Source organism: Stenella coeruleoalba (assembly GCF_951394435.1).
Source record: "Stenella coeruleoalba genome assembly, chromosome: X".
Lineage (NCBI taxonomy): Eukaryota > Metazoa > Chordata > Mammalia > Artiodactyla > Delphinidae > Stenella > Stenella coeruleoalba.
The window spans coordinates 86,114,321-86,137,245 of NC_137152.1; the positions used below are offsets into that span (position 1 = coordinate 86,114,321).

A 22,925-nucleotide genomic window follows, 5' to 3' on the forward strand; every position below is an offset into this window, starting at 1 on the left:
TGTGTAAGAACATTTAGGTTGTACCTTCTCAGCAAATTTCAGTTTATACAGTACAGTGTTATCCACTACTGTCACCATGTTATACATTAGATCCTCAGACCAGATTCATCTGCCTGAAAGTTTGTACCCTTTTACTAACCTCTCCCTATTTCCTTTCCCACCGTCCATCCCCTGACAACCACTTTTCTCCTCTCTGTTTCTGTGACTTCAGCTTTTTTTCTGAGATTCCACATATAAGTGATACCATGCACTATAATATTTATCTTTCTCGCTCTGGCTTATTTCACTTAGCATAATGCCCTATAGGTTCATCCATGTTGTAGCAAATGACAGAATCTCCTCTTTTAAGGCTGAATAATATTCCATTGTGTATATATGCCATATTTTCTGGATCCATTCATCCATCGATGGACTACCCATCACCTTCTTTTCCCTCTCACTTGGCTCTATTTCTGTTTATTGTATTTACTACTATCTGATATCATATTACATACTTGTTTTCTTCTTGTCTCCCCCCCACCCCCCCCCACCCCCCCCCCCACACACACACACTAGGATGTAAACTTCATAAGAACAGGGACGTTTTCCTGCCTTATTTACTGCTGTATCCCTAGCACATAGAATATAGTAAGTGCTCAAAAACATTTGTTGGGCGAAAATGGTCCTCCTAGAGGACAGGTGCAATAGGATAGAGGATGTGTAACGGGGATTGGTAAAGAGAGGATTTCCCTGAGATCTGGCCTTGACTAGTGTCTATTCTGGGTTATCTGAATGCATTTCTCTTTTCAAAACATTCAATTTCCAGATTGGGGGATAAAAACTCAAAGACATTAATAGCCAGGTAGATATTGAAATTAAAAGAAAAAGAGGGCTGGATATTAAACACAGGCTAGAGGAAACATGCCTTTCTTTAAAGGGCAGTCACTATTCTTTTCTAGATTATTGCCATGCTTGCTGAAATGTGAACCTAAGGATATGAGAGCTTCAAGGTTTTCAAGTGAAGTTGAAAGTCTGGATATGCAATATTTTTATTTTAAAATATTAGTATCTACTTTTTGGGAAACATATAGACCAACAAAAACCTTTTTTCTGGCCCATTGTATACCAGTTTGTACTCCCTGTTTTAGGTAGCATTTAAATTTTTTCACTGCGCTTTGCAAAAGGATGCAGTTCATCTTCCCTTACTCCATTTTTTTAGGAGCTATCGACAATATGGTAAAGGTCAAGAAAAGAACAATAAGCCCTATGGTCCTGATCCAGCATATTAAATCAGACTGAGCTCTGGCTTGTATTGCAAAATTTCAGTTATTTCCTTTGGAGTTGAACCTTTCAGGCTTTATCACAACATAGCCTGGCATCAGTAGCCACAGGATTTCCACCTGGAATATGAGTATGGCTCGTTTTATGGAACAATAACTTCCTGATGATCTATAAGTCAAATATCAAAAATGCCATAAGTGATCATTATACAGAAGAAACATTTCATGAATCCTTTCACAAAGTGAAAAGGCCTTTCGTAAAATGAAAACTCATGTCTAATATATGCAATTAACAGGGTCAGGCATTCTCAAAGCAAGATGTCTCTTACCTATGCAACTTCTACCTTCATTTACTAACCTGCTATGCCCTCACTCTCCAATGAACTATTTGCCAACAAGTACAGCTAACATTTTAGTAAGAAATTCTTTTTTTTTTTTTTTTTTTGGTGAACCAAGACTGAACTTAATGCTAGGAAAATTCTGATAATTATGCCTTCTCTGTATATACTCCCTTTCCCACAAACAGAGACATATCAATGACTCTCTCTTTCTCTTCATTCCTAGTGCTACTGCCCCACCCTGAACCCCCAACCTGTATAGGAGACCCTCAGGTGGGATCTCCTAACCTGCTTCCCAACTTATGAGCAAGCTCAGAACAGTTCCAGTCTTCCTGCTCTCCAGTCCCTTGACTTCAGCTATTATTTGTCCCATTCTATGCTGTCTGATCTTCATGTTCAAAGTGAAGAACTAGCTGGGTTCAAACTAAGAAGGTTAAAAAGAACTACACTTGTACTTTGGGTGCCTGGAAAAAGTTACAATCCCATAAATATTTGCTCTTCTGGCTATCTCTATCCTTGTGAAGCGTATACACGACACAGTCCAAATAAAATGACTTCCACCTTCTCAGTCAGGAAATGTCCCTAGAAGTATAGATCCTGCTGAGATGGAAAATGGCAGTTGAAAACAGAAAACAAAAGAAAAGCTAGGTGTCAACTGGGTGATGGCAATTCTGCCCTCTGATTATAGGATACATGTTTCCCTTTTAATGTGACTGCCTGTGCTGAATCAAAGAATACTGGTTGAGTCTCAGGGACTCGGTCCACAGTTTTCAATGTAAACAGCCATCACTAGGTAATATCTTTCAAAGATATTTTTATAAAATGGACCCCGAAACCACAAAGGTACTTTTCACACCACAGTTTTCTTCCATATATTTACTGCTGAAAAAGGTGTCTGCTACTTGGGAGCACAAATTGTTCCTGCTGCTGAAGCTTTCCATCTACCTAATAGCAACTCTACTCTGTAAATAACATAGAAATTGCTGGAAAAAAATCCCATTCAGTGACTTTGAAAACAGTTGAAAGCTGTTCTGACCAGAGAGTGAGACAGAGGGAGAGAGACAGAGACAGAGAGTTAACAAAATTACAACATTAAATGAACATTTTACAACAGGAAAAACATGTTGAATCAAGTCAATCAATGACCTAAGATCAAAGAGAATTCAGTTTTCAGAGTAAACAAAAAAAAATCATATTGCCCTGTCAATTTCACACTGGCTAGAAAAACAAATACCGTATGCTAATATATATATATGGAATTTTTTTAAAAAATGGTTCTGAAGAACCTAGGGGCAGGAGAGGAATAAAGACACAGACATAGAGAATGGACTTGAGGACAGCAGGAGGGGGAAGGGTAAGCTGGGACGAAGTGAGAGAGTGGCATGGACTTATATACACTACGAAATGTAAAACCGAAAGCTAGTGGGAAGGAACCGCATAGCACAGCGAGATCAGGTCGGTGCTTTGTGACGACCTAGAGGGGTGGGATAGGGAGAGTAGGAGGGAGACACAAGAGGGAGGAGATATGGGGGTATATGTATATGTATAGCTGATTCACTTTGTTATAAAGCAGAAACTAACACACCATTGTAAAGCAATTATACTCCAATAAAGATGTTAAAAAATATAAAGACACTTGATATTTTTTTTGAATAAAAAAAGAATGCATAATTGATAAAACAGTAAGAAAACAAGCAAAGGTTGTGATACTGCAGCCCCACAGAGGTCTCATAAGCAAGCCTGCCTTACCAACCACATAGAGACAGGCAGTGGTTCCTGGGGAGTCATTTTCTATAGGGAGAGCAGGAGGCAGAGCTAATATGAGGTAGGATTATTTTTACCTGAAATTTTGTGGCTTAATTTTCCAAATGACCACCTCTTGCAGTAGGCATGACAGAGATAGATTCCAATTTCCTATCCCTACTCATTATGTGGCCCCTCATAATGCTCCTTATTAATATATTTTGTCTCTCACAACAGCTTCACTCCCTTCTTTTTTCTATCCTTCTCCCTCTCTCCTTACTGAAAAAGAATACATTTATATTTCTTACATTTCTACTCAGCGACTCTCCTCATTGGCCATGCTGTCTCTGGCCACTACCATCTTCTCTATTACTCCACCTCCTTTAAAATACCAAACTCTCTATCTCCCTACAAAACCTAAAACTTTTCATATGCTGGACTCCAAGGAGCCCCTCGTTCCTTCTTGATATAGCTGCAGAATTCTTCAATACCCTCCAATAAACTGTCTGAGATCTGCTCGGTCCTATCATTCTGCCTGGCAATTGTAGTTTAGCTTCTTTCCTTGGAATTGAAAGGGCAGAAGAATCCAAAATTCACCGCAGGTCACATGTTCTTGAAAAGCATTACCAACAGTTCTATGGAGGAAGAGGGAGAAGGAATTTCATCGTCACTTTCCAGAGGAGCTTACAAAACTGTGGTGTAATAAAAAGAACCTTAAATATGAAGTTAGGATATCTGGACTCAAGTCCCATCTTGGCCACTTCTTAGGTGTATGACCTTGGGTAAGTGAATTAAACTACTGAGTCTTAGATTCTTTAGTGATGAATTTGGACCAACAATTCTTGCCCTAAAGGATTACTTAGAGAATAGATAGTAGACTGGTAGAAAATTTTATCTATAATATACATTACTTGTAGTATATATTATATATGTTCATCTTTTTTCTTAATCTTATTGTTATACTGAGCCTAATTCATCTTGAGCAATAAGCCTATATAGAGACAAGGGACAATCCCAGGGAAAGGCTCATGATTTTACTGTCAAGAGACCTTCAAGAATGGCAGTCTGTCATTGTCATCAATTTGATTTTGGCAGTACCCCAGAATTGATCCATCCAGGGAGGCTGATTGCTGCCAAGCAAACTCATAAGCAACTGATGTACAAACTAAAATGCCACTCCCTTTTTCAGTTTGTAGTTACATGGTAAGCTGAATTAATAATAAAAGAATCACTTGGTAATTGTGGAATTAGATTAAGGGGAGCTTAGCTAATTTTTAAGATAGTTTTATCTGTATTATGTTGAGACCAGTGAATTTCCCTGTCACACAGTGGAAAATATCTCTGGTCTAGTGTCTTCCAGATTCAGCATTTCTCCTCTGGACATTGCTGAATTCATATTCTAAATTCTTCTCTGACTTCCCCTTTCTCTAAATTCCATGATGCTATCCCCTCTTTTGATGATACACCCTAGATTTTGTTAATATCACTAATTAAGCTACATGTAAGTCACTATTTCCTGGGCCTAGGATATACTATGTCTCCTTCCATTATGTGTTGATTTAATTGTTCCAACTCTCAGAGTTCTAGCGGTGCCCCACTGGAAAAGCCTAAGGCTGCTATCAGGTAGCCTGGTGTTGGCTGAATAGGCCAAGTGATTAGCCTAGATTTCTCATTCTCTTTTAGCCCCATTGGGCATATTATATCACATACAAATTATAGTCATTTATTCAGATAAGTAGGGGAAATGGATAAGCTAATTTCCCTGCCTACCTTCTATTGGATTATGTTCTACTGTGGTTAAATGAAACAGTTAAATCCTGTAGGCTCATCGGATTTTATTTGATTCTGAGAATAATTTTATGATGCTGTTCTCCTGTAGAAGAATAGGGCCTGTGGCCTAAGAAGTATTAGATTGTAATCTTGCTAAGCCAAAAGATAATTTAACAGAAACAACAAAATATTGGACCTGAACCCAGTAAAAGGCAGCTCTAATAGTTTCCTGAAGTACACTTAAAGCAAAAGTATACATGTGAGGTCTAGATGTGTTCAAAACAAAGTGGGAGAGACTATTCTTTTTCAGATAGACATCACTTTCAACAGTAAAAATTTTCAAATATTTAGAAAAGAGTTAATTTAACAAGAAATTGATTTACACAAATGTATCAAGAATGCATCTACTTACTGCATTAAGCAAGAATCTTCTGTAAAGAAAAACAGAATGGGTTGTACATCTTAGAGACTAGAAATATGGGAAGTTCCTCAGTGTTGCTGATTTAATTACCTTTTCCTGTTTATTTTATTTGTTCCAGATTTAATCTACAAAATTGAACTTGCAGGAGGCCTGGGAGCAATCTTTCTCCTCCTTGTATTGCTCGTGGTCATCTACAAGTGCTACAATATTGAATTGATGCTCTTCTACCGACAGCATTTTGGAGGTGATGAAACTGCAGATGGTAAGCTATCTCTTATTGTTCAAATTCAATTAAAAGGCATGAATTTGTGATTATGTAAGAGAATATCCCTATTCTTAGGAGATACATGATGAAAAATTTAGAGTTAAAAGGCTATGACTAATGCAACTTACCCTCAAATAGTTCAGAAAAAAATGGTATTAATCTATCAAGAAAGACAGCAAAGGGGAGAAAATATTAATAGATGAACCTGGGTAAAGAATATATGGGTGTTCTTTAAAATAATTTTATTTCTTGAAATTTATTTCCAAAAAAATAGTTTAACAAGGAGATATTAGTTGGTCAGGAGATCAAACAATTGCTGTCAAAGCCCTTTCCCTTATTAAGAAAGAAATTAAGAATCAATTTCATTTTTTTCTTCCAGAAAATTCAAATTTAGGCACAGATCATATTTAGCTCTTCCTGGCATTGAAAAAAACAAATTATTCAAAAAACATATTAAAAGCTATGGAGATACTCATTTTAAAGCTCATAGTACATCTGGACTGATATATTTTGTATGATTGTAGCACAATTCTCAAAGGTGACCTCAATGGAAAAAAATTCAGAATGTGGCTTATAATTTTCTTCTGTTTGCCATTTATGGCCCTTGAAAATCTTATATATGAAATATCAACAAAACGTTGTATTGAGCCTTGTTTCTTTGAACATTCAAAAATGATTTAATTTTTCAAGAGAACAAATTATCATATTTCCAATCAATATCAATAAGAAATCATTACATATCACTCCTTATGCATACAGTCCTCAGCCACAAACTACTATAAGCCTTGGAAACATGTGTATGGAATGCCTTAGGTAAGCCAAGATAAAAAAGAAGTTCAATTGTAAGTCATTACTTTAAAAAGCCAGATTTAAATTTTAGTTTTCATTCTATTGGAATAATGAAAGTTAGAGCTTTTGTTTGTTTTGAGATCCTCAAAGGAGAGCAGTTTATGATTTTGTTTTATTTATATAGTGATAGGAGAAAGGCAGAGTGGTGAATGTAACATCAAAATTTTTGAAGAATCTTTGATTTTGGTCTTATTGTTACTATTATATGAACAATGATATGAGTGTGTTTTAATTGACTTTTATGTTTCCACAGTAAATTCGACAAATGCTGTTTGGTGAATACATATGCATGCTCATTATCAAAGCAGTGTATTTACCTAATGATTATAGCAGCCTATTTAAAAGTACCAAAGACCCTTATTTAGATATATCTTCAATATGAGAAATTAGGGCCTGTTCTGATGATAATTACATGCTCCAACAATATGTATGAAAATGTAGTCAATTACCTTCAGTTTCTGTATACAATAATTAATATTGAAAGATCTGACTTCTTAACCTGCACACATAAAATAATGAGATGAAATATGCTATTGAGGAAAATTTCACTGGTTCCCAAGCGCCAACAAATGGCTAAAGTATCTAACTGGGAATGTTAAAGATGCATTGTCTATATGAAAGTACATGAAAGGGAGTCTGCTCTGATTCATTTGCTTTAGGTCATGATTACAAGCAATTTGTTAATACTTTCTGCAAGAGGTGATATAGTTTATGAAGTTAATCTGAAATAATTACTTTCATCACCCATATCCAATAATCCAGACTAACTGATCAGTTGTAGTACATATTTGTAAGATTAAATTCATGCTAATATCATACGACATTTTGCATCTATATCGCCAATGTGGCCCATGTGGCCAAAGATGACAAGTAATCTAGAGCATTTTGGTTAGAGAATTGTGTGTATTGGTTCCAAACCAATTATCTTAGGGAAAAATTCAATTGGGGGGAACTTCAAGGATTTTCAGCAGGAAGGAAAATTAAAATAGTTTATATTCCTACATGGAAACTGGGACTTTAAACACACAATCTCTGTACTAGCTGAATAGAATACTAAAAAGTCAGCAGATATGTAGTGAGGATGAATAAATGAATATTAAAGCCCTTCTAGAAATATCCAGTTTCATGATGCCAAATGTCAGCTGGATAGCCTACTGAATTTTCATTTCTTTATTTAAATATTTTGACATCTCATAGACACACCATAGTTTTACCCATGTACTTTTTGTTCATGTTTCCTCTTGGATTCATATCTATGGTAGCATTTCCTGAAAGTTCTTATAAAAATGCCATATTTTTTATAAAATAAAATCTATCAAACTGACTTCTTAAACATTTTTGATATAATTCATTTCATTTCATCAATGGTTGCTTCATTTATTTGATCTTTGAATTATGCAGTCATTAAATACTTATTAAGTGTCTACTGTGTGCCAAGCACTATGAATGATGTATATACTTACATATATTCTTCACCTGGATTAACCCTACACACACACACACACACACACACACTGGTAGTATAGTAGGCATTGGAGACACAATAATCAACAAAGTTACACAGTCTTTGCACTTTAGAAGCTAAGGATTTAGCACTGTGTTTAGCAGAGCCCCAGAAGAACTACATTGTAAACAGGAATGGCTTCCTAATGGTGAACAGGATTAAAATGAGATTTTAAAATGGAAAGGACAGTGTGACAACAGGAAACTTCTTCCACAGAGAGTTTGGTTCCCTTTGTCATAACTTCTCTCTTCATTGGTAACAGCATACCTATGGTGACCACTGTGCGAGCCTTCTTCCTTGTAATGTTTTGTCTCCATCGTGCTGTTTTCTGGTTCCTCAGTTGAACTTAGTCAGCATGATTTAACACAGAGGAATTCTCATTAGCCTCACCTAGCAAAGTGGTGTTGCTGAATTGCCATTCGGTTTTAAAACAATATTCAGGACTTGCTGTTAACCTTTATTTGCATCATATTGTTGATATTGCTCTATCCATCTTGCTCCTCTTTGTGAGCAACAGCTGTGGCTCTTCATGAGGTTTTCTTGGCTGTCTACATAGAGCTGAAGTGCACTTTTAAAACTGTTGCATCTGCATCACTGCTTGCTCACTAGCTGGCATCCTAGACCTTCTGGGACATCTGACATGGTGGCTTGAGAGCTCTCTTTCTGCTCTGGCCAGCTACCATAAGCTCTTCACCTTTAGTTCACCTTAAAGGGACATGACTGAAAACAGAAGCAACCATTTTCCAAAGAATGATGTGTTTCTAGAATGTTATGTACAATTTGTTATCCAGATGTGTTGGGTGTTAACACATAGCAAAGATATCCATTTTCTTTCTCATAACTTGACTTGGGATATGCAAATATAGCAATATTTTCTGGAAAAAAAGTCTTTGTAGCATCACCTATATTAGAATATAGGTGAAGCAAGTAAGGATAGGACCAGGGATATGTGAGATTAGGCATGGTTGGAGGGCAAATAGTCATAGTCAGGACAAGCAATATGGCATGAGTCTAGAAGTTCTGGCCAGATGGGTGAAAGAGTCAGGTAGTCATTGCAGATGGCTAGCTCATAATAGATGCTCAACAAATCACTGTTGAATGAATTAATAAGTGGTTGCATTTCAGGAGGTTTGTAACATAGAGTTATCAAAGTCAGAGGAAACTAGGGTCTAGTCTAACATTATGAAGTTTGAGGCAGCAACACCATCCATCAAGAACAATGAAATACAGTCTGCTCATAGAAATGGATCTGTTTGTCCTTTGGCCTATTTTATTCTTCCAGCTGTGTATCATCGGCAGCTCTCAGTCCCAGGTGAGTAATTATAGCTGGAGAAAGTCAAGGGCCTGCAGGTGCATCCTGAGCTTGATTGGAACAGGGGCAGAGGTGCTAGGATTACCAGGAGGTTCTTACATTAGCATTGCTTATGAACATTCTCACTTCCAAGTGGCGTTTTATGCATAACAGCAGAATGTGCCCCATTTGTAAGCCAAGTGATCTCAACTATCAGGGCAGTCCTTCATGTGCATCTGCTTCTAGGCAATCAAGTACCCAACCAAGGTTCACAGCAGTCTTTTCCAGATAGAGGACAGGCTAAAGGGAAGCCTCCTGGCTTCAGGCACCATCTTAATATAAATAAGCAGAGTCCCGTTCATGTGGGGGTAGTGAAGCCTGGAATCTTACTAGACTTAGAACAATATAATCCTGCCTCAGTTATCACTAGATAGTCAGGGGGTGCTGCGTACTCCTACCATAGGGTATTTATATCTCTTTATATGCCTATCACATATTCCTCTTTCAGCAGGTAGAACCACATTTTAGTGGTATAGGGAAGTGAGTGGCTGCTTCATCTTGTAAATTAACTTTTGGTCAAGTTTTAGCTATATTCTAATCAGGTCTGTTTTAATGGAAAATATTTCTGTGTTTTAGAAACAAATCCTGAAATGTTTGCTGGTCTTTTAAAATTATTATTTGCAAGTAACTAGATTTAAAAAATACTAATAGTTCCATATGAGTCTAGATTCATTACATTAACTTTTAAATTTTTTTCTATAAATAAGGGAATTTTGAAAACCAATATAACTTTTCCAATGTGTTCCTTCTAAAACCAGCGGGGACTAATACTTTGAGAAAGAACTGCATATATATATATATATATATATATATATAGAGAGAGAGAGAGAGAGAGAGAGAGAGAGAGAGAGAGAGAGAGAGAGAGAGAATTTTCTCTTTGGGGAGACTGGCTCTGAGCCAATATAGCAAAGGAAGAAAAAATACATTCTCAAAGCACAGTTAACCCTCTGACTAAATGTGTGAAGGGAAAACCTAATTTGGCAATATTGGAAGGATGTATATTCTGAAACAAAGGGTTCTTTTGGTAGCTTGTGTCAAATTAGTTGGCCATGGATTGAACAAGAATAACAGGCAATGCACTTGTATAAAACCCAGCTGCTGTCTCTAATATTTGGTAATGAACTGCATTTTGTATATAAGGATGACGACACTAACCAACTGGAAGTATGGCATGTGCTACAAGTAGTGTCTCCAGGAGTGAGGCTGGATTATTTCGATCTTCCACACTCTAGGGCCCAGCCCCTCTTGGAGCTCTTACACATATTTGTGCAAACAAGGTATAGTCTGTGACCGAGTAACAGAGCCAAGCCAACTGGCACAGAAAGAGTTCAAATCCATGAGTCTATTTAGTCCTGCATTCAAACACACTGAGCTGATCATTCACACCAAAAGTCACAAATAATAGTTCTCTTTTATTCTGTCCTGACTATATGTTGCCCACTGCATAACAGTTTCAGTTCATATCCTACGACTATAACTAAGTTATGTTGAAATGTACTAGACTTCTTATAGCATTGCATGTAACTTATTTTTTCCAGTTATTAATGACAGTCACTAATTATAGTGCATATTCCAGCCTGTTAATGATTATAGACATTTAGTACTTAAAGAGAACCTAATGATACATACAACCCTTTTGTTTTCTTTGTTTCTAAGACAACAAGGAATATGATGCCTATCTCTCTTACACAAAAGTGGACCAAGATACTTTGGAATGTGACAACCCTGAAGAAGAGCAGTTTGCTCTTGAAATACTGCCAGATGTGCTAGAAAAACACTATGGATATAAACTCTTCATCCCAGAAAGGGACCTAATTCCAAGTGGAAGTAAGTACTTTCAATTTTTGTATTTTAAAAGTTTGGCTTCACTTAAGTTATGTGGAGACTTCATATGTCAGAGCCAAGTATTTAGATAGTTTTTCTTACAGGAGATTTTATTAAATTCAAATTTTTCCCCAATACCTGTATTCTGACTTTCTAGCATCCAAATTTTTTTAAAGGCACTCTCACTTATATTTTAGGTATGGTTTTTAAATTGTGCTTTAATGGTATGCTTTATTATATTGCCTTAGTGTTCTGAGAAAATGATGATCATTAAAAAATGTGTATAAGTCAGATATTTTTTGCATTTCAGACTTTTTGCATTTCAGATTTTTTGCATTTCAGATTTTCAATGCATTTCAGTTCCAAATCTGGTCTTCTGTCATTGTGCTTCTACTTATACCTACAATCATTGTCACTAATAACTCTGAATTTATGCTTTAATACTCATTTCCAGATTTGCAGAAGAAAATCCACTTAAAAATGAAAGTGAGGCCATGGCGTATGGCACCTTCACTGTATTTAAATTCTTTTTAAGAAGTTCTAGACTATGTAGGCTTGAGTGCTACTTTTAAATTATGCTACATATTGAAAGCTATATATGAGCTTACAGAATAAATTCAGGTTCAAGTAAAAATATATACTTTTTTCCTGTTTCTGTTCAGTGTACTGTACACAGTAAAGTGTGAGGTAAATACAGAAAAGATATGGTCTCTGCCCTCGAGCTTGAAATGCCATTGAGGGAACATAAAAGTGCTAGAATTCATTTGCATGTCTATATTAATATCCTTGAGAGGGGGAGATTAAGCTGTGACCACAAATCAGAATATGGTAATTTATACACATGGGCTAACAAAATTTAAAAGCTTATATATTTAGTACTTCACAGTATATAGAATATTTTCACATACATTATTTCACATACATTATTTTCACATACATTATTTCTTTTCATCTTTACAATAACCCTATGTGGAGAAAGAGCAGGTACTGTTATCTTCATCTTACAGATGAGGAAATAAGGCCTGAAAGAAGTCCAAGACCAGTCAGCTGGCAAATGGTAGAGATGGAATAAGAACCTATATCTGTTTGATTCCGGTTCTCACTCCTCTAGATCACGCTATTTATTCCTCAATAACTTTTATTCAGATTATCAGAAGTCTACTGTGGTCACTAAACTGACAGGAAACAAATTGAAACAACTGAGTTTTTTTGTTCATCTCTTTTTTCAGTGTGCATACATTTCTGTATATGTTTGGGTTTGCACATGAGTATGCACACTTACACATGTATAGAAAGAAACCAGACAATATTTTCTGGTATATTACTTTCTACAAATGTAATATTTCCCCAAATTTCTTCCCATGGTCCTCTCCTCGCTTCTTTCTGTAATTTCCTTTATTTTCATGACTTTAAATACCACTTCTACATTGATCGAGCCCCAAGGAACATGCAGATACCTCAGAGTCATTTTTGATTCTTTTGTATCTCTCTCCCAAATCCAGTGCCCATTGCATCTTTTCCATTACCACTTCCACCATTCTAGTATAGGCCCTAATCACCTCATTCCTGAATGTTGATTACTCTCTGCCTTCCCTATTTTTCCTCTTACGCATCTAGTCCCACTAATATGTATACCTCCTTGATCATGTCTCTCCCCTATTCAACAACCTTAAATTCTTCACCATTTCTTATAGGATAATATCCATTAACCCTTAGCTAAACACTGCTACAGTCTGGTGCAACACTTTTGTTCATGTTAGCCTCCTACACCTTTACAAATACTATGTATACTCTCCATAACACTGCCTCTGTGAAAAGTCCATAATAATTTCTCTAGCCCTAGAGTATGTGGTATATAATCACTTGTTTGACTATAAATTTTGTACTCCTTACTCCTGTGATATTTTGTATTATTTTCTTTTTTTAATGTAGTGTTCCAGCTATTTGTCTTATCTTCTCAGCAAAACTATAAGCTCCATGAGGGCAAGTACTGTCTCTCATTCATCTTCATACACCTGTTATCATCTACCAAAATACCTAAACTCAGTAGATGCTTCATAGATGCTTGTTGATTTTGTTTTAATAGTATTGGTTTAAGACAAGAGGAAATAATAAGAATGAAATAAGTAAAAATGTTAATTTTTGCATGACAGTATCTGAAAGGCATTTTTTTAACAAAGTGAATGTGAAATCTAAACAAGGAGCTTTCTGCTGAAAGAAAAAAAATGTAGTTAATAGGAATAGTTTCAGTCCTAATGTGTATACTACTTTTATTTTTTCAGATATTAGAAAGAATATCTACAAGAGGTTGAGCAATCATTAATGAAATATCAAAAATATCCCTTTACTATTTTTTGGTTTAATTCCTTAGATTCCTATGCACTTTTTGCATTTTTGCCAAGAGCATCTTGTTAACTATCAAAATTCTGCAACATCGATTTTTAGAGTGATAGTGTACTAAATTGTATTAAAGTAATATCATTACCAAAGTGGAATTTATACTCTATGTCAAGTCACCTTCAGTAGGATTCAATATGGATTCAATTTCTGCCTTATTGCATTACAAAATTGTTGGCACCACAATAGACAGTCTTTATCAACCCAAGTGACTTAAAAATGTCACCCTTCATGTCCGAACACATCAAATTTGATTATCTTTCTTCTGACCTGGAAAACAATGCTTCAACATTGTGCACATCAGAAAAGGAAATAGGGACAACATAGAATACAGGCGAGTCACTTTACCTGAGACTCAGTAGATGACACTTGCTTATTATATAAAGAAGCAGCTATTGTGCATGGGTGAGAGTGAGACCCAGAGAGCATGAGAGTGAGAGAGATGCATCCCCAAACTGTGTTCTCTTAGTTCTCTCAGATAGTCTATTTTGATGATGACAGGCCAATTGAATCAACCTGCTGTGTCAATTTAGCCAAACAGGTGGTAGAGTATTTTACACCTCATTGAGTCAGCTAGTTGACTGGCTAAATTGATTGAAATTGATTAGTTGTTTTGGTGTATCACAGACAGGTCTGAATGTCCTCCTTGACCATGGGGTATGAGGCTTACACAAGCCATATTTCCTAGCACAAAACTACAAGATTTTAGTTGAGGACTATAACACGCTACATAAGAGATAATAGAAGGTTGTCACCTCATATACCCTGGCATTTAAAGAACTCAAAATAAAAATACTCAAGATGATGTTATTAGGGAGAAGAGAGATTTTTATAGTCCGTAGAAGATCATTTTAGTGTTTTTGAGATTGTACAACAATTAGACTGAGCAGGGACTTGGATCCTGGGTACTCAGTGGTACACAGGAAGACTCCTTTTACAACTAAGCCATTTGGGACAACTATGCAGTTTTTAGATGCAACCACTGGAGGGTGTTTGATTTTAATCCTTCCTTCCTGAATGAGGAAATTCATGTTCTCTGAATTCCGATTTGCGAGTGTAACCTGCAAAGGTTCTTAAAAAGGCCCTTTGACCATTTTTCTTTTCCATCAACATTTCAGAGCTGGCTGAGCAGTCACCATGTCACGATTAACGAGTTTTTCCTTGGCATTTTTAGCACGCATTCAGGAAGTCGATGAAGTATATGAATAATATACTTGATTTACACATGAATGACAGAGTAGAACATTTTGGACTTGGTGTATGTGTGTTATTAAAGAAGCTTCTGTGGTCTGTAGTTGCAGCCATTGGTACAGATTTAACAGGCTATGCTATATAAATATAGACACATTCCTGTGGGGGGGGGAAGTAGTTACAATATTATAAGCTATGTTTGTCCCTCACATCTCATTTAAAACATGTTGACCCAAGACTGCTCCTTCCTCTAAAAACTAGCAATGAGGCCTTTGAGAATTGTAAAATCAGACTTCATAATATCATTCTTGACCTACAACAATAATTTTCTATGAATCAAACTAATGAAGTCTATGACATAAACCCATTCATGTTTAATGCCTTCACTTTTGATGTATCTTCAGTTTCATTTGTACCACTCTCGTGGTATTCCAATTCAACCTCATCAACACACAAATATTTCTAATGTATACAGTTTCAGAAGTACATGAATGGGTGTCCCCCACCCTTCTTCCTCCCCCTGACACCAATGCACGCATGACTGTGAGTTCACAGAAAGCTTCAATATAAAGATGTCACTCTCCAAGGTGAGGTATAGGTAACTGTACCCTTCTCGCATGCCCTACTAGAGAAGTGTCGTTTGACCATCATGGAACAGCACAGGTGGGAAGATTTGACACAAACATTTTTCCTAAATGCTAAAACTAAAAGTCTTCAGATCTGGACATTATTTTCCTGGCAGTGACCTACCTTTCCATTCTTGAGCCTGTGGCCAGGATCTTCCTTATGTTTTCTCAGGTTTGGTGCATGAATGTGGCAAGAATTTCTACTTTCCAGTAAAAGTTTGGTCTGTCTCTTCCCAGGCTAGAAACATCTGTAGTAGAATAGCAAAAGCAACTTTGTTGCCAACAGGCATCTGAATGTCAGGAGTGACAGGCAACCAAAAGAAAGCCAGAGAGAAAACACCCTACTCAAACTGCCTAGAGACACAAACTTGAGAAGTAGAGATTTTCTCACCCATGCAGCTGCTGGGTTTTGTGGTGTAAAGTACTCTACACAGAGCACATTGTGTTCATAGGGCCTAGTGGATCCTTTAGGAATGAACAGATGTGCTCTGAAGCTGACAAGTGACCAACAGAACCCAGCTGTGCAGTTGAGATCCTGAGATTGGGGACATTTTTGGATGAGTACCATTTAGGCTTTTGAGCCCATCTTATCTCAGTGTTTCTGCAGAGATTTAAAAGCATAAAAATATAAAAGTTAATCAACTGGTCAGATGGAGAGAATAGTACTCCAAGACTAAAAGTAGAAACAACCCAATCTTATAGCTTTTGTTTGCCCTTAAGAGAAAGCAAGCAAGGTGCTTAAAAGTGCATGTGCAATACTGATTAACAATTATAAATTGAGCTAGTTCTGGCTGAAGTTTTAGAAAAATCTATAGATGATTAAGTGCACATTAAAGAGAAAAAAATCTTTTAAAGTCTTTTAGCTCAGTTTCCTCTTCTAATCATAGGAAGACTATGGGGATCTCTGTGTGAGTTCTTCCTGCATTATTGCACCAGAGAAAGACACTAGTGAGTGAAAAATATTATCGTGCATATGGCTGATCAGCCATGTCTATTGAAATTATATTTATGAATTTGGCCTCAAATATCAAATTGTCTTTCCATTTGTTTTCATGCTCAAATTTCTATTAGTTTCTCTCACTCAAGAATCCTAGGACTCTTTCAGTAATTTAAGGGAAAATTATAATGTCTGATTACATTCTTGCATGTGCTAGACCTTCCTCCCTATTCTAATCTTCAGTTCTTTAATGGCCATGTGATTGTGCTGACATTGAAATGACAAATGACTAGAGAATACATCTGGTGTCACATGATCCCTAGTCACTTATGAAGTGAGGCATGCAAAAAACATTTTTGTACATGGATCTGTAGCTACTCATTGCCAATAGTTCCTCTAATAGCTGGACATATTGGATACCATTCAAGGAAATTGTCCTTGGGGAGTAATAAATTCCTTTTCCAGGCAATCTGACGTCTGTGACCTAAAAAGTGTGAGGCAGGGGTGACATGCACAGGCATGGAAATTTAACACATTGTGTACAATTTACTCACATGGAATAAAATTAGATAAGCCCACCATCCCCTTCATGTTAGTCAAGAGAGAGGGAACTGTATCCAATATGCCCAGCAAAATACTGCGGTCAATGGACTGAGGTTTCTCATCAATGTTTGAGGTAAAGGAAGAATCCACTGTGTAGAATTTCAATCAGGAAATCTACTTTTTGGGTAGCACAAAGAACAGACACCTTAAAAAAAAAAGTAGAAGACCAGGATAAAATTGTCTTAAGTACCAAAGGAACCACAGAAAAGACTATATAAGGAGCAAGTTGTCTTGTTCCATATTTATCAAGATTGCACTGATTAGAATTAGTTATATCTACAAATTTTTAGGGCATGAGTTTAAGGGGGAAAAGAGGAGGGGAAGAACATTTTGCAGACTCTCTTTGTTTGCTACTCTCCACATTTTCTTTCTTTTAGTATTCTCTGAATGTGTTCTATTACTTACCTCTATTCTCAGTGAAGAGGTAAAGAGGGAAGAGAAAGAATTTAGAGATGTGGACAACATTCCAGAGTAAATTCTGCCCACTGTCATGCTTCCCTGTCCATCCACTGGTGAAATGCTATAGCAAAAGTAAAGGATTCATTACCAGAAATACAGCCTCCAAACTCAAAACTGTAAATAAATTGTGGTTCCCTGCACTCACAAGGACTCAACAAATCCATGTTAATGTTGATCAACTTTTTAATCAGAATCAGTTAGAACACTTACACTAGTCAATAGAAAACAAAACTCCTGCCAAAAAATTTAGCCCAGTGAACTATGAATTATCAAGCCAAGGACTTAGAGGAGGGGCCAGGGAAGGTTTTTATAGGGCAAGTAATATCACACACTGTTCAGAAAGCCCCCTACTCCCCTCACACACACCTGGCTAAATAAAAAATTTTGTACCCTCAATATCTGTGGCAGACAACACAGATTCTTACATCTGCCAGATACAGAAGCAAGACCCAAAAGCTTTAGCAACGTTGGCCAAGACAAAGAGTGAAGTTGTCAACCTGTATCTCTTTCAATAGGTTAGTATTAAGTATCATTATTTTACATGCAGGTAGTATTTTCAGTAAGACTACATTATAAAGTACCTCACTGTATGCCTCTATTTATACCAGAGGTCTAATAATTTTTTACCAAATATTTAGTGCTGAGTAATACACTTTTTTTGATACATGTGAAACCTGTATTATTTTTGCTGGTTTTTCCTCACCAGTCATAGGAGTGGATCAATCACTGTCAGAAATTGTCTTGATTTTAAGTATTGACTGGTTTATTAAACCCATAGGTTTAATAAATATCACCATTTATAGCTATCAATTAACTAATATTCACTAAAATTGGTGGGGTATTATTCAGTTTTGATGCATCCTATCTCACCCTAATGATTTTTCTGTTTAACTGATATTGGTTGTACATAGCTGTGAATATAAGCCAACCAAGATTCTATTATTTGAACCTGGCAAAGTAATAAATTATGCTTTTGTTTACAGACTAAGTATTTGTCTTTTAATTTTTAATATGCTATCTGCCCCTAATAATGATCCTGACATAAGTGGAAGTGTCAACACAAAGATAATTTATAAGTAGCTAATTGATTAGTTTGATAAATCATATGGTTAGTAGGCAGTAGCAAGACCACATAGAAATTCATGAATGAGAGTGTTTTCACCTTGTCCTTCTGCCTACATCTGCAGTAGATTCAAAGCCTGGCATTTAAGAGTACTGAGTTCTTTTGGGAAAGAATATACATCCCATTAGAAGCAATTTCTTGGGGCTGCCATTATATTCTTTCTGCTTCTATTTTGTCCTTTTATTTCTTCCTTCAGTTTACATTTTGCTTTGTTAATGTGTCCTGTTTTCAAGTCACTTTTGTAGACTGAATTCTATTTTTCTAAATACACTGGAATTTTGGTTTATACAACTGTCCGTTTTTTTTGTTTGTTTGTTTTTTTACAAAATTGTGAAGATCACAAATAGGTTAAGTGTAATAGCTTTGTTTCATGGCTGATAATCTAGTGTGGTTTCATAGCCTTGTTTAGAGAAACAGAATGCTGTCAGACACAACCCTCTTTAGTTTTTTCTGTCATCGTAAGTTACTTCAAACTAAAATCTGCAAAGAAATAATGACCTTTCATTTAAGGGATACTTTATATTTTTATGTGGAAAAAAAGAGTCTTTTAAGGGATTCCTGCTACTCAGTTGCTAAATTTGCCTGAACAAGTCAGGGCAAGATTTAGCGAGTATTCTTATGTGCTGTGGATTTAGGGATTTTTTTTTTTGAAAAACATTTCTTTATTATCTCTTCGTGGTAAGAAACCTTTTAAAACGGTTTCTGAAGTTTTCTAACATGTCTCCCACAAAACCACAGCCCTACCATGACAAACACCACTGCCTGTCATGGACTACACTAGCTATGGACCAGCAATGCCTTAACTTGATGCCTGTTTCTGCTTAGTTTATTTGGAACTTTTCCAAACCTAAACATCCTGATTGGTCTCTAATTCTGGGGTGGCAACCTTTCTCTGTAAAGGTCCAGAGAATAAATATTTTAGGCTTTGTAGGTTATATATGGTCTCTGTTGCATCATATTCTTTATTTCTTTTACAACCCTTTAAAAATGTTTTAAAAAATCATCCTTAGCTCACAGGCCATACAAAAACAGGACATGGTCCTAATGGATCAGGCTCCAATTCACAGTCATTGGATACAGACATGCAACCCCAGGGTAAGGGGAAAATTATTTTGGGCACTTGCTGTGTAGGAGCCAGCAACGACTGCCTGGCTAAAGATTAGCAAGTAAAAAATATTAACTCTACCTGTTGGGTCCCTTGCTAATTTATTTATACTTTTCATGATATCTAGGTCCTTGTTTTTTCCCAAAGATAAAGAGACAGAAAGAAAAGATTTAGGAAGGGAGGGAGAAAGGGGGCAAAGGGAGATAGGCAAAAGAGGAAGGGAGAGTAAGACAGGGGAAGGGAGAAAAAAGTGAGAAAGAAAGCAAAGAGGGAGGTAAAAGGACAAGAGAAACAGCACAGGAAAAGAAAAAAAAAGAAATGGAGAAAGAAAGAGGAGCAAAGGGGGTGAGAATAAGAAAAAAAAAACATAGAAAAACAGAGAGAACAAGCCAGAATATGGAAGCTAGGGCACAGTCTCTCCTTCTTTTCCTGAGAGCCAGGCAGCTCTTAGCGGCACCTCCCCAGCTGCTTTCAAACATTGAGGTTGCTGCCCAGCCACTGATCACCATCCCAAGAAGTGAAATGTGGGCTTCACATCTGAAAACTTCCACTTGGTTTTTCACCAAGTGAAATGGAACACGAAATTCAGGGCCCAAGAAAATGGCTCATGTTTTCTTTGGGACACTTGGGCTGTGTCTACCCAGGGAAAATTTAGATGTACTGACTGACTGACTCCAGTGCATATGATTAATGTATATATAGGGCAAACCAGGATAATTCAGACCTTTTTTTCTTCCAGAGCAGGTTTTCAGCCGGAATTATCTGGATGGTTGCCTCAACTCTCCACTAGGCTTTGCCAGGATAAGCACAGCCAGTGTAGTATGCAGGAGACAGGGACCACTCCCTCTCTCCAAGGTTCCCTTCAACACCCACACCCTGTGCAGCTGAGTGTAGTGGGATCTGTCCTGACAGGCATTCTTTCTGGGGGCAAGTGAAAATTCTGTTTAATGAATCTCTAAGAAGCCCCCCAAACCCTAAATTTTGCATTCTGCTTAGCTGTCAAATGGCAAAGTGTAATAGAATGGTGAAGGGGGAGAACAATATTAATGCGGAAAAATGTTGTACCCTGTTCCCTTCCCCAATCAAGAAAGAGGATAATAAAGCCAAAGCCTATGACTTCCCAGTCAAATTCATTAGTGTGTATGTATATAGTTTCTCTTATGACTGAACACTTGAGTTGTAATTTTCTTGAAATGGATAGAGATATGTATAGCTATACCTTTTGTTTTTAAAAGTATATTTTAAAAATAAATTACATCCCAACACATAGAAACAGCGTTGTTCATAGAGGTATAGTTTCTGTGACAAATGTGCTCCTGCCAAGGTTTGTACAGATCAATTTTTAAAAATTAAATGTAAAGCTACAATTAATGAGGGACGAATGCTACTTGGAATAATTCCTCAGTAAATCATTTGGTAAGGAATTCTTCTGTAAAAATAACAATTAACTCATACATAACCTGGTAAAACTGTGTTTTCATGGACTCCTGCACTTATACCATGTATAAGTTTGGGGTTTGGTTTTGTTTCATTTTGTTTGGAGGAAAGGTGAAAAGAATAATGGGAAAGATGCATGATAGTTTATTTTACTGTATCTTACAGATCCAACTTCTAATGATGAAGCTTCCCACATAACTTCTTTCTTTTTGGGAGCAGAAAGAAAGGAAGAAAATGAAGAGTCAGAGCTGTTGATACATTGGGATAATATTTTTCCACTCTATTGAAACTTTCTACCTTTCCTTCCATTCTGTTTCACCAGTTCTCTAAATGACAATTACAGAGTGATAACTTCCCCATTGCTACTTGTGTGGTATTTTTGTTTGGTTTTTTGTTTTCATTTTTATTTTTTGCAGATTTCAATGCTGATTTTTTTTCCTTGAAAACGTGATCTCTAAAAGAAAATGCATAAAATTCTTAATGGGTTCCCTCCCCACTTAGAAGTTGCCTTATTCCCTCAGATACAGTCTCTGTAACTACTGCATGAGAAAGTCCTGAAATGTATTAAGTAAAAACCAAAACAGCAGTGACAACAAATTGTTAAATGGGCAATTCTCTGTGTATCTCTCAAAAAGTTTTTTGTTTATCTGTAGGGTGTATAGAAAATTTGCTCTTTTTCACTTGTGAAAGTGTTCTTGCTGCCAAATGATAGAAATAAAACCCTGGAAAAGAGAGATCATCTGTAAAATATGCATCTGTAAAATAAGTTTCTCTTTTCAAATGGCTTGTACTGGGCTGTTTGGTGGCCCCTCACTGTGTACTGGACGTGACTCCTTGAAAGCAGTCTGTAACCTTGGGCAGATTTGCAGTGACAAATGTTGCTATGCTTCTGTAAGCACTGCTTCTGCTAGAGGGCACTGTACATTAGACAAGGCCTTGTGCTCTGCTTAGTAAAGACAGCTCTCTGTTGCAGCACCTGTGTCCAAGTCTCCATTTGTTAACACATGTGTGTGTTTCCCTTTTTGGCGGATAAGACTTTGGGAAGCACGGTTGCAAAAGGATTATTCCATGGGATAAACAAATCTAGAGTTCGTTGAGTGTTTTTCTACTAGGAAAAGGACATAACTTGTTCACCTCACTTTCAGAATTGTTCCACAAAGTAGAGCAAAGACTTCTCAGTTGATAGACTCCTCCCCCTTTACTGTTCTTTCCACACCACCCCCCACCTCTGACTCCACCCCTCACTCCTCCTCTGAACAAAGAGCAGCTGGTTCAGATTAAACTCATGGGCACACACACACACACACACACACACACACACACACACACACCCCACTTCCCTACCTCCGGGTTTGAAGGGCAAAATGGAGAATGTAAGGTTGCAAAGAACAGAAGGTATTCTGAGAAACAAGCTAGGATTGTAGAAGAGATTTTCCACCATCTCTAGCACATTATCTTTGAAGCATTTATATATTTATATATATATATAATATATATATATATTATATATACATAGACCCCCTACTTGTTTAGTAGTTGGAAACTGGGGGAAAAGCAAACCAAACCCGTAAATACAGTGACCTTCATTAAAAGGTTCCATTTCTCTTTTCATCAACCCGCTGATTGCTTGTTCACTTAAGAGTACTAACCTTGAAGCCTGCCTTGAATTAAATGATTAAGTAAATAAAAATAACTGAACTACACCTAAGCTCTTAAGAAGTCA

The 22,925-nt window shown here is 36.7% G+C and overlaps 1 protein-coding gene across 1 annotated transcript in view; it reads left to right on the forward strand.

The window, feature by feature from the left end:
- IL1RAPL2 (interleukin 1 receptor accessory protein like 2) overlaps positions 1 to 22,925 on the forward strand; it is a gene marked incomplete at its 3' end in the record, with an annotated part of 1,138,357 nt that overhangs the window by 1,114,495 nt on the left and 937 nt on the right. The window contains exons 9-10 of the mRNA XM_079911241.1: positions 5,650 to 5,793; positions 11,157 to 11,327. Coding sequence (XP_079767367.1) covers positions 5,650 to 5,793; positions 11,157 to 11,327 — 315 coding nt within the window. The remainder of the gene's footprint in view (positions 1 to 5,649; positions 5,794 to 11,156; positions 11,328 to 22,925) is intronic.